The sequence below is a fragment of the Haliotis rufescens genome, unplaced genomic scaffold, assembly GCF_023055435.1.
Source record: "Haliotis rufescens isolate VD_foot unplaced genomic scaffold, xgHalRufe1.0.p SCAF_7, whole genome shotgun sequence".
NCBI classification, from domain to species: Eukaryota; Metazoa; Mollusca; class Gastropoda; order Lepetellida; family Haliotidae; genus Haliotis; species Haliotis rufescens.
In genome coordinates this window covers 45,287,656-45,300,015 of record NW_025964361.1, presented here as the reverse complement: position 1 = coordinate 45,300,015, position 12,360 = coordinate 45,287,656, and the positions used below count along the sequence as shown (strand labels likewise).

Sequence of the window (12,360 nt, the reverse complement as noted above, 5' to 3'; positions counted from 1 at the left end):
AACTTCAAAATAAATAAAATAATGTTTTTTTAATTACTGTATTCGATGTAATAAGCGCCCAGGGCACTCTCAACATTAGAAATAGGAGCTCTTATTAGAATATAATTTTGGTGAAAGAGTTGAAAGATCGTAAATTGAGTGGTTTATGCTGACAGCCTGAAATGATACAAAAGAAAAGTCTGTGCATATTATACACGACAGACATATTTCCATAATTTAATTGCCCATAATTCAGGGTGCATATAACACACAAGTGCGTATTATACACGAATAAATAAGTCTTGTGTACATTGATCAATTTTAAGGGGTGCTAATTGGGATTATTCACTAGCCAATATATTAGCAAATATTGCCATGGGCGCTTATTACGTCAAATACGGTACTTGAATGAAATGAGCTGAGACTGCCAGTTTCACAGGGACAAAATTTTGTGTTTGACGGTGATGTCGGATACTAACTAATAAGTGTATGCGAGTGGAGTGCTCATTCCCTGTGCCTGATACGGGCTATGCCATCATGTAACTGACAAAACACTAGATGTTCCATATTTGCCGTAATAAGCATCACTTAGAAAGTATAGAAAGGAGGTGCTTACTTAAGCCATACACAAGTTAAATGTGTTTCTGGAGATCAAGCTTTAGAGAACAAACCTAATACTAATACACTTTTGATAATAGTTACAAGGCAATTATATATCTTCCACACTGCAGTGTATTATGTAAATAAAATCTGTAATATACATAAGAACATACTAAATTTTAGAGATAAGTATGGAGTTCTTGTAAGAATTGCTTACAGAATTGGTCAGAGGGGGGCTTTTTGGATCAAGGTGCTTAATACGGCGAGGGGCGGTCAGGTAGCCTAGTGGTTAAAGCGCTCGCTCTTCACGCCAAAGACCCGGGTTTGATTCCCGACATGGGTACAATGTGTGAAGCCCATTTCTGGTGTCCCCTGCCGTGATATTGCTGGAATATTGCTAAAAGCGGCGTAAAAACCATACTCACTCACTCACTCACTTAATATGGCGAATACAGTATTTGTTGTAGTTCATGTAGAAACTGCCAAAACACAAGATGTATTAGTTGTATCCAGTTTCTACCTGTTAGCATTGTGAGACATCTTGCCATGGTAAAGGAATACTGGGACTGTGCTGGTCAGTAAGTGTAGATATACATGATCAGGGCACCAACCCAATTCTCATCAGTCCCACAAGGGTGTATTTCCAACCAGGTCAATCAAATGGTATGTTGATGGTATTGAACTCTGATCCTGTTTCTTGAATATGTGCACAGCATTGTGTTTGTTTCTAATATGTAAACAAAGATAAATTGTATGTAAACGATATTAGTAGAAATGTATGTTTCACGATATAGGGTTGATGCAGAAGATGCATTTGACAACATGTAAATCTAGGTGTTCTAGCTCCTAAACATATAATTGTTTAGCCAGTGTGCATGTACAATACAAACTTAAAACTAGATTTGTATTGAGAAAGAACGAGAGCAGATATTTCAGAAATAAAAACTTCATAGTATCCATCGTGTACGAGTTCTTTGTTATTCCGGTTGTAAATTATTCTACTGATGTTTAAATCCCATAGGGATTCAGTGGTAAAATTGGTGCCAAGTTACACTATTCTTGTCATAAGTGTTGACACAAATGGATTGGGTGCTCAGTTTCTGTGACCACCGGGCACGGGTGGCCCAGTCGTCTAAGGCGCCGTCATTCGCTGTGCAGAGTTGCGGCCCTTGGGCACGCCAGAAACCTATGATTGTGGGTTCGAATCCCGGTTCACCCCAATTATGTTTCTAGGTTTGTCAGCACTATACCTGTGCTCATGGGTTTCACCGAAGTGGTAAATGTCTGAGACCTGCATCACTTTCGAGCTTTCCTCCCACATTAAGCTGACACACCGCGATATGACTGGAATACTGTTAAAAGCGGGGGCACGCTTTGGTAGTGACAGTCTAGCTTCCGGATTCTCTGACCTTGAGGCACATGTCCCCTTTCACATGGAACATTTAATCAAAGCGACTCAATTAATGCAGTCAAATGTTACGTCTTCAGTCAACCATCTCATTAACAAGGAATTATCGTCTTTCAAGAAAGACAGTGTTAAAAGGTTCTAAGGACTGTGTTGATAGAGCTCAAAGCAAGGAAGCTTACTCAGCAGCGGATTTACAGTTGATGCCGCCTTCACATGCGTCTTTTGAAAAAGCACACTTTACGCAAAGTGTTGATGTGGACCTTCCAAAGTCTTTCCTCGTGGACTGCTTCTCAGATACTGTAAAATCTTGTGTCTGCCTCTTACCAACAGGAATAGGAAGCTTTGACCACTCTAACGTAAAAGATTACTGTCATTCAGGTGCCAGGTCGTCTGTCAGAGATATAGATCACCCTACGCTATATCTTCTTCTAGGGGTTTGGATTATTTTTCTGAGCATGTATCATAGACTATTCTTCAACAATACCCAACTCCAATGCAGATTCCGCATTCACGGGGAATATTGTGGAGCTTTAGTCTCATGCCCTCACTTCGGATACCAACCACGGTTGATTGACCGTCCTAAGTTTGCTAAGTCTATTGCTGTTCATGGGCGGATACAGCTTTTTTGTAAAAGGGGGGGGGGGGGGGGAGAGAGAGAGGTGTGTGTGCACAATTAAGATCTATTTATTGTCTTTGGTGGTAATTTATACAGAAATAAAGATTTTTTTCGAAATAAAGGGGGGGGGGGGGGGGGGGGGGCATCACATGATCTCCTCGGATTGTCCCGGAGAGAGAGGAGTTTAGATTAGACCAGGTGGGATTTGTACACAGCACTTTGTTGGCCATTCTCAGGATGGATGTCTGCCCAACTAGTGTTCACTGAAAGACACCATATTTTCTCTCAGGTTCGGAGTAAGCTTCCAGATTCCTTTATGAAGTTGGTTTTGGCTCAACCTTAGGCGTTGCCGGTATTGTTTAACAACAAACTTTGGTTGGTGATTGACGAAGTTACGTGGGATAAATAGGAGAGATTTCAGAACTCTACAATCAGTTTGGCTGCTTAGGCGCAGAAGCAACTCTCCAACTTTCCCAAGGGGCTCCTACCAAGGGAAGACATTGTCAGATTGGACGGGATTCCTTTCGTACCCCGGCTGTGAAGGATAAAGCCTCACGCCAGTTTTACCACGATCAGGAGAGTAACCGGTTCCAACAGCGCCGTGGGGTAGAGGTAGAACCATCTCCAGAGGCAGAGGCGGATGCAGGAACTGACTAAACAGGTGTATCCAAAGTTACTTATGGACCTTGATTAAGATAGAACGATATAAAGGTGACTTTTAGTGTGACTTGTAGTGTAACATATCTGTTGAATATGTTCTGTGCTATACGCAAATTAGAGGCTTCAGTCGGCAAAATCTATATTAGTTTACATGTAGTTATAACTGAATGTAAAATAGTATTTACTTCAACGTGAATGTCCATAGTGTTATTATTGCGCTTTAATAAATATAAAACCTTCTCCAGTAGTTCCTTTCTGGCAACGGTAACATATCTGCCCTGCAAATTGGAGACATGGAATGTTCTTGAAACAAAAAGAGTTTCTCGAAGAGGAAAACCGAAATTATGTTAGTAATTTTCCTTTATGTTCCAACCCACATGTGGGATTCGGTTAAGGATGAGATGGCGACAGGTAAAGTTTGCTAACTTTTTCAACATATAAAGACATTCATTTGGCGTCCTGAAGCACGAATGTTACCAAATCACGTGTTGAGACAAAGAGATCAGTCTGGGGGTTGATTTGGCAAGTACATTACATTGTAATTAACTCTATGCACATATGCCTGGGACTTAAAACTTGTTTAATGTACACGCTTAGCGGAGAATAAACTTAATAGTCACGTAATACCATACTCACGCAGCATATACTTATACCAAATGTAATTGAAGAAAGTATTGTTTTTTTATGAAGGCGCTATCATGAGTTATAAGGCTGCAAAGCCCCTTTTGCGACGAGGGATTCGGGGTCTATTCAGAGGGTATTCGGGAATCATCATTGGTACGAGGGACGCAATAAGATCGTATTTAGCACGCAGATTCAACAAAATAATAAATGGTGTACTTAAATCACTTCCTATGTATATTTCACTTGGTTTTTGTGTAATATGACCCAGGAAAGTGTTCTATAAGTTTTCGTTTGGCCCTCAAGGGAAAGGTGAGGGGCGGGGAAGGGGACCTTGAGCTATATTAATTCAGATATATTCGTTCTGTATGCTTTTGTGATTACCGATCTTCCTTAGAAAACGTAATAAAATACTGCTATCTCAGGTTCTCAGATCGTAACTCCCATACATTAACATAGGCTTACAATAGTCGTAGTGCTAAGATTGCTTTGTGCAAGTGGGCCCTGGTTCTTGACTATTTGCTACAACTATGGTGATGATTAAACCAGCAGCTTATACCAGGACAGCCTTAATATATAAAAATGCGAATAATTAAATTAATGTCTAAAATTAAACAATAAATTTGAAGCTTTGTTTGAAAGAAGTTATAAAAATGTTTCAATGTTTTTTTTATGCATTCAGAAAAACAGGCGATAGAAGGAAGCTTACTTTGTTAACTATCAAAATTTACAATTTAAATGCAAGTGTCTTCCTCCACTGTACAATACTGATATGACGATCTGACCGTCATTACGTTGCATTATGGAATGTAAAGAAAAGGAAAAGAAAAAATAATATCATATAGTTCTACAGTGTCACATTATTTCCGAGGAGTTCATTTAAGAGTCTAACTTATTTAAAGTAATTGAAAGTGAAAGTGGAAATGTTTTGAAACATGAATAATATTACTTTTCTTTTTTGAGCGGCGTGCATTGTGCATGGTCAAAGGGAGATAATAAAGGTAATTCTTGTGAGAAGAAGGCGGAAAAACGCCACATGTCACTGGATGTTTTGGTCAATGTTTCCTTCGGTAAAATGTCATCTAACTCCAAACTTCTGGAGGACAGAGTGTACGCAACGTTGAAAAATGTCTTCGGGCATGGTGAATTCAAAAGTCAGCTGCAAAGACAGGCGGTCCTTAGCATTGCAGAAGGTTTGTGAGATATACTGTCGCTGCTATTCGGGGCCAGCAGGTCTCAATTTCTGATCAGAAACAAATAGAGCTGACTTTGCAATGAACCGGATTGATTATGTGTACATGTATTTTGCACATATGGTATAACGGATTTGGCTATTGTTTTGTGGATTTACATACAATACCAACGACAAGTATCACAGTTTGTGTTTGCAAATTTCGTTATATTGGGTCGACAGATTGGTTAAATTTGATATAGGATACCAATATAGGCCTAGTACGCGGATACGGTATTGAGTTATCGTGTCTCATTGATTTCACCAACTGGTGTCGTGTAATGACATTTTCAGGTAACATTCGTGATCAGTTACAAACATATTGCACCTTGATGAATAAGTCATATATTCAGTCAAGGCTCAACATTTAAGTAGAACTGAGAGCTGTGAGGTCATATCGATGTACTGCGCCAATTTAATAATAAGACAGTTACACCAAATACATAGCTACGAATCCACCCTACAATTCTGTCAGTCTGAATGTCACACTTGCTTATAAACAGCAGCAAACCCGTCCTCTGTTCATCAACATGTTGAAGTGTCAAATGAACAGTAACACCCTTCAAGAGTCCAATGGTTTGCAATTGTACCAATTGAGGAAGAAAATATATTTTCTTTCAAACAGAATTGTTATTTTTCGTAAATGTGTGAGATATCTAGTAGTGACTGGGAGGGCATGATCTGTGATGAAATTGTGTGAGTCTCATGCCAAACACCAAATGCGTGAATATTTAATATTAAACATTCGAGACTCATTTTCCCACTGTTGCATGTTTTCATAAATCTATCAGATTCTTAGCGTTGATATTCAAATAAATCAGAATGTTCTGCAATCAAAAAATAAAACCTTACAATCAGATTTACACACCTACATGTCCTGAATTTTGTTGTTGATATTTTGTTGCTGATTTCCATCCATTTTGTGGTGGCTCAAAGCATAGTGTATGTTCTCAGGTTGATTTTGGTTTAGCTGAGTTTTCATGGTCTGTATCATTACCATACTCAGGGATAATTCTTGGGTTGGCCTTGTGCTTTTAGCCCCTAAATGTGAAAAAAAGGCCCACATTTTCAAATACAATGGGCCATTTTAACATTGTGCTGTATTGGCGACCCTCTGGAATATTTGAAATTATCACATGAAAGGCCCATGTCAGAAAATTCCTAGAGTGAACCCTGCATACTATGGAGACAGTTATTTAACAGTAGTTTCCATGGTTACGATATTCAGGCAATATGTATTGAACAGTTGTTAGGTGGGTTACAATATTTGACCTGACTAATTATTTACTGAAGGTCATGATATTCAGACTCACAGGGGCTGCAGCTGGAGCAGCATCCATTCATCCACCACCGTCTATTTTGTTCATAATGATCATTAGAGGTGAAATTGGATTAAACACGTGTGTGTGTGTGTATGTGTGTGTGTGTGTGTGTGTGCGTGCGTGCGCGCGTGCATGCACACTTGCACTAGTCCGAGCTGATGCTAATTTATAGTGCTAGCTCACTGAGATACCATGCCACAGTTTAACATGAATACCCCATTCAGATACAGTTTTCTGACTTTGAGCTGAGTCAGCCGACCAGTCCTTGTTTTAGCCCCTTGATGCCGAGCGCCAGACAGGGTAACAACAAGTACCACCTTTTGACATCTCTTGGTGTGACACGGCCGGGGATCGAACCCCAGACCTTCCGCTCTCCTGGCAGACGCTCTACCACTAGACCATGGACACGCTCCATAATTATCATCATGATATACAGTTTTCTACTCTTCTCAGATTGCCTCTGTGGTATAGTGAATAGAGCATATACCTGGAGAGGGGAAAGTCCCTTTGATTCCCTGGCTGTGTCATACCGAAAGACGTTAAAAGATTACTTCTTGTTATTCTTCCTGGCGCTCGGTATAAGGGAAAAACCCAAGGACTGGTCGGCATGGAGTCAGGGTATCCATGTTAAACTGTGGCATGGTTTCTCAGCATGAGCTAGCATAAAATTCTGTCACTAGTTTGGACACACATGTTTGCACATTGCAAAGTGACTGAGAGAAATAATCTTGAACATGTTGAATGTAACAAAACCTGTTTCACCTTGCCTCAACTATTCATATCAACTTAATTGTTGATTGGACCGCCTCCGTGGTCTAATGGTAGAGCGTCCGCCCGGAGAGCAGAAGGTCATACCAAAAAGACGTTAAAAGATGGTACTTGTTGTTACCCTGTCTGGCGCTCAGCATTAAGGAGCTAAAACAAGGACTGGTCGGCTCGGAGTCAGTATACTGTGTCTGAGTGGGGTATTCATGTTAAACTGCGGCATGGTATCTCAGTGAGCTAGCACTATAAATCAGCATCAGTCCGGACTAGTACAAGCAGCCACACAAACACACACACATACATGCACGTTGCTATATAAGTGCAATAATCTTGGACGCGACGTTAAACCCCATTTCACCTCACCTCACCTAATTGTTGATTGTCATTTCCAGGGACAAAGGATGCCTTTGTCTCCATGCCAACAGGAGCTGGAAAATCCCTCTGTTACCAGCTTCCTGCAGTCCTCGCTGATGGAGTGTCACTGATCGTCTCCCCTTTGATAGCTCTCATGCAGGATCAGCTGGACCATCTACAGTCAATAAAAGTCGTGGCCAACACACTCAATTCCAAAATGACTACAAAAGAACGCAGCAGAGTTCTAGCAGATCTACACTCCACAAAACCGAAGATAAAACTGCTCTACATCACACCAGAACAGGCTGCAACGGATCACTTCAAATCACTTGTCGAATCTCTTGCCAACCGGAATCTGATTGGCTACCTTGTTGTTGATGAAGCTCACTGTGTTTCCCAGTGGGGCCATGACTTTCGCCCGGATTACCTCAAACTTGGATCTCTTCGCTACAAGATGCCTTCCGTGCCTTGTCTTGCGTTGACAGCCACGGCTACAGGTCAGGTTGTCGAGGACATCATGAAGCAGTTGAAGATGAAGAAAAATGTGATAAAGTTTAAGTCGAGTAGTTTTAGAGAGAATCTGTTTTATGAGATCTGTCTGAAAGAGGTTCTGCCAGACGCTCATGAAGATCTTGCTGTTTTCGTGCGGAAAAATCTGGGATATGATCCAGACACTGAAGAGAAAGTAGAAGACTGGGTAGGTGGTATGTTCCTGATAATGTGTGGCACTGTGAGTGAGTGAGTGTGTTGGGTTTAACACCACTTTAAACAGTATTCCAGTTATATCATGGCTTAATACAGGTATTAACTTTCATCACTTTGGTGAAAATCATGAGCACGGGTATGGTACTTACAAAAATAGAAACATAATTGGTGCAAACAGGGTTCTGAACTCATGATCATAGGTTTCTGGTGTGCCCAAGGGACGGGAGTCTGTACAGTGAGGGTGAGATATGATGTACACCACTTTGATCAGTATTTCAGATTATTTGTTAAGTCACAGAGTCAGCTTGGTGAAAGAGTAAAGTCCAAATTTATACAGGCCTACATCATGTACATGTTCAAAGATGCAATCGAACCCCAGACCTTCCGCTCTCTGGGTGGACGCTCTACAACTAGACCACAGTGGCAGTCCAAAGATGCAAAAAGCAAGAATCATGGGTTTGAATCCAAGATCATCGGATCCTGGGACAATTCTGTGAACTTGGCCACTCGCATGAAGTGTACATTGGCTCATAGTATTCGTAGGATCTGAACATGCTTGAAGTAATGAATGTTTCCTTGGTTTTTACTGATGCAAATTGTGTCTATTATGCTGTTGTTGTGGTATAATATACTTTGCAAGTAAGAGTGAGTGAATGAGTATGGTTTTACGAACGAATATGGTTACATCAAGGTGAATGGTAAATGGGCTTCTCTCTTTGAACCCATGTTGGGAATTGAACCCAAATGAATTGATGAGCAAATGCTTTAATCACTAGGCTCCCCCACCACCCTTGCTAGTAAGAAGCAAGTGTCATTTGTTATAAACCCACTGAGGAATTCCTAATATGTCTAAACATGGGTGAATTCCGGGTTAAAATATAGGTCCCCTGCAGCCTATGCTTGTTGTAAGAGATCTGGGTTCAGACTCAGTGACTTGGCTGAATGTTTGTCATCGTTTCCCAATTCCTCATGATGTTAATCACTGGGTTGTCTGGTCCAGCCTCAATTAATGACGAACTGCTGCCATGTAGCTGGAATATTGATGAGTGCAGCATTTATCAACAAACAAACAAATGAAATGTCCTATATTTGTTTGTCTCAGACTGACTTTGGATGTGGGATCGTCTACAGTCGGACACGGAATGGATGTGAAGAGATTGCCTACCAGCTGTCTCGCAAGGGTATCCCAGCCAAGGCGTACCATGCAGGCCTGAAGCAGTCTGAGAGGGAGGGAGTGCAGACAGACTGGATGGAGGGGCGGGTGCCTGTCATTGTCGCCACCATCAGCTTTGGTATGGGTGTTGATAAGAGAAATGTCAGGTCAGTCTTCAGGGATAGAATCTGGTATATATTTTACTTATCCTGCATTATTCCTTAATGCATTCACGGCTAACTTTACGACAACAAAAAGAAAGGGCTTGGCGATGGTCTTGGGTGGAGAAACAAAGATGTTTCCCATTCCACTCCTGCTTTTTGCCTGGACCATCGCCGTCGTCATGTGACCTTGATGACAAGTCACCTTCCTCACATCACTGCCTGTTGCGGTAAAGCAAGGACGTCTCTCAGCATGTTCAGCTGAGCTCTTCAAAATTGGATTTTTTTTAGACCTTTAGCTTCGGCTATTATTCTAAATTTCAAATAATGTAAAAAATATTTAGATTTACTAATTTATTGACAGTATGTGACAGTGATATTAAGCATGAAATCAAGGTCTCCTTGTCGTAAATCTGTTAAAAGATTTTTGGGTTCCCTAGATTCGAATTCTCAAGTAGACCTCAAGGGCCACAGGCTCCTCCTTAATGTTAAAAAATTGTATATATTTGGTGAGTGTTATTGCATTATGGATTGCATTGGTTTGTATGTCTCTAAACTTTATGAATGTTATATGATGGTTGGCATTGTCATATTTACGGGGGGCACGGGCCAGTCGTCTAAGGCGCCGCGATTTGCTGTGCAGAGTTGCGTCCTGTGGACACTCCAGAAACCTATGATTGTGGGTTCGAATCCCGGTTCGCCCCGATAATGTTTCTAGGTTTGTCAACACCATACCCGTGCTCGTGGGTTTCACCGAAGTGATAAACGTCTAAGACCTGCATCACTTCGGGCTTTCCTCCCACATTAAGCTGACACGCCGCGATATAACTGGAATATTGTGAAAAGCGGCGTTAGACCCAAATCACTCACTCATTCTTTACGAAGAGATGAATGGGAGACAAAATCATGCCAGCATGCTCTCTGAATGCATTTTATCCGAATATGATGAGTGCACAGGAATATTCCTTGTACGTATGATTGAATATGATGACTATTTTTACTGTTCTTTCCTCAGGCTACCTCTAAGTTTTGCCTCAATTATGTTCTAGGTTTGTAGCTCACTGGACATTGCCAACCTCCATGGCTGGCTACTATCAGGAATCGGGCCGTGCAGGGAGAGACGGCAAGCCATCTGTGTGTCGGCTGTACTATTCACGAGAAGAGAGGGATCGAGTTGCCTTTCTTATTCGGACAGACACAAATAGACCATCCGTAAGTTTGGGTCTGAGTGAAAATTCCAGGTTAGATTAGGTCCAAAGCTTCCTATGTCGGCCATAAGAGACGATAGGGTGGTCAGATTCGGTGACTTTGTTAGTGAGGTGTCAACATAGCACCATCGTGTACATTATTGCTCACAATAACAATCCCTAAATTTTCTGGTCCAGGGGTCAATTATTTACAGATCGCTGGAATATTATAGCTAGAGTATTGCAGAACGTGAAGCAGAGCTGGAAGCATGAAGTCAAGAAGCTATGTGTGAAAAACCTGTGAAGATCCGGATTAGAATAGGTCTTCAGCAACCCATGCTTGCTGTAAAAGGCACTTTGCTTGTCGTAAGAGGCGACTGACGGGATCAGACTTGGTTGATGCATGTCATCGTATCCCAATTGCATAGATCAATGCTCATGATATCACTGGATTGTTTGGTCCCAATTTGATTATTTACCGACCGCCGTCATATGGCTGGAAAATTGCTGATTGCGGCGTTAAAAAAAAAAAAGAAGCTATGTGTAAAATCTTATTGGTTAATCCTCAGAGTAATTCTGTATATTACTAATGCATTGGTGGTAAGTTTCCCTTGTTTTGAAGCAAGGGGTTTTGGTGGAGCCTTGTGATTTCCAGATGTTGTTAAGGGCAGCGTAAGATCCAGTCACTCTGTGTTCAAGGTTAATTCTTATACAGTAATTAGGCACAAATCGCAGAAAGGATGTCCTTTTAAGTAGGCTGTGGCACTAAAATATGAATTTGTCAAAACTAAAACCCATTATCCATTCACTTGCCAATTGTGTTGTCATAGTCAGTTATTTATTTACTAAACATGCTGAAGTCAGTGTATTTGTAAAGGTTGTCTACCTGTGAAAAAGTCTAGACTGACATAAGTAAAGTTATCTTTGTGGTCAAATAAAAATAAAGGGGACCCTAAAGTATTAATGAACCCTCAAGACTCTCAATTTCGGACTTCAAGCCTGTGACTAGGATGAGTGTCGGATGGGGCCAATTGTTTTATTCTTGGGCAAACTATTCTCTAATTACACCATGCTTGGTGTGGGTTAACCTGATGTGTGTGATTGGTTGGTTGTTGTGTGTGATGTGGCTGATTGTTGTGTGGACGGTTTTATTGCTACCAACTACTGGTTTGTCTTGAATACTGGCTGCCGTTGTGTAGCTGTAATACTGCTGACTGCAGCGTTAGTTGGCTCCATGTGTGCAACATTGTTATTCAACAGTGTGTTGCGAAACACTTATTTGCTTCAGAAGAAGAAGAAGGAAACAGCTGTAGTCCGAGCCAAGTCTGCCAATGCCGGTTTTGATGCGCTGGTCAAGTTTGCTGAGGAGTTGAAGTAAGTCATGGCTTCTATAAAATCTGTTCTGATAGCATATAAAGCCTCAGTAACTATATTTGACTATATTTATATTTGTATTATTTCATTATCTCACCCCCCCCCCCCCACGCCCCCCCCCCCGAAAAGGTGGCGGGGGATATTGAAATGGGTTCTGTGTCTCCGTGTGTGTGTGCATCACGAAATGGTTTCCAGAGCATAACTCAGAAACCGTTAAATATTTC

General features: G+C 41.2%; 1 protein-coding gene across 2 annotated transcripts in view; it reads left to right on the top strand.

Moving 5' to 3' along the window:
• The first annotated feature begins 4,912 nt into the window (after window positions 1-4,912).
• LOC124115635 (ATP-dependent DNA helicase Q5-like) overlaps window positions 4,913-12,360 on the top strand; it is a 34,983-nt gene continuing 27,535 nt past the window's right edge. The window contains exons 1-5 of one of the 2 annotated variants that reach the window (XM_048387752.1): window positions 4,913-5,077; window positions 7,595-8,253; window positions 9,364-9,581; window positions 10,625-10,787; window positions 12,054-12,136. In XM_048387752.1, coding sequence (XP_048243709.1) covers window positions 4,921-5,077; window positions 7,595-8,253; window positions 9,364-9,581; window positions 10,625-10,787; window positions 12,054-12,136 — 1,280 coding nt within the window. In that variant the 5' untranslated portion in view covers window positions 4,913-4,920. Of the gene's footprint in view, window positions 5,078-7,594; window positions 8,254-9,363; window positions 9,582-10,624; window positions 10,788-12,050; window positions 12,137-12,360 lie in introns of both variants that reach the window. The other variant, XM_048387751.1, reaches the window with a different exon arrangement.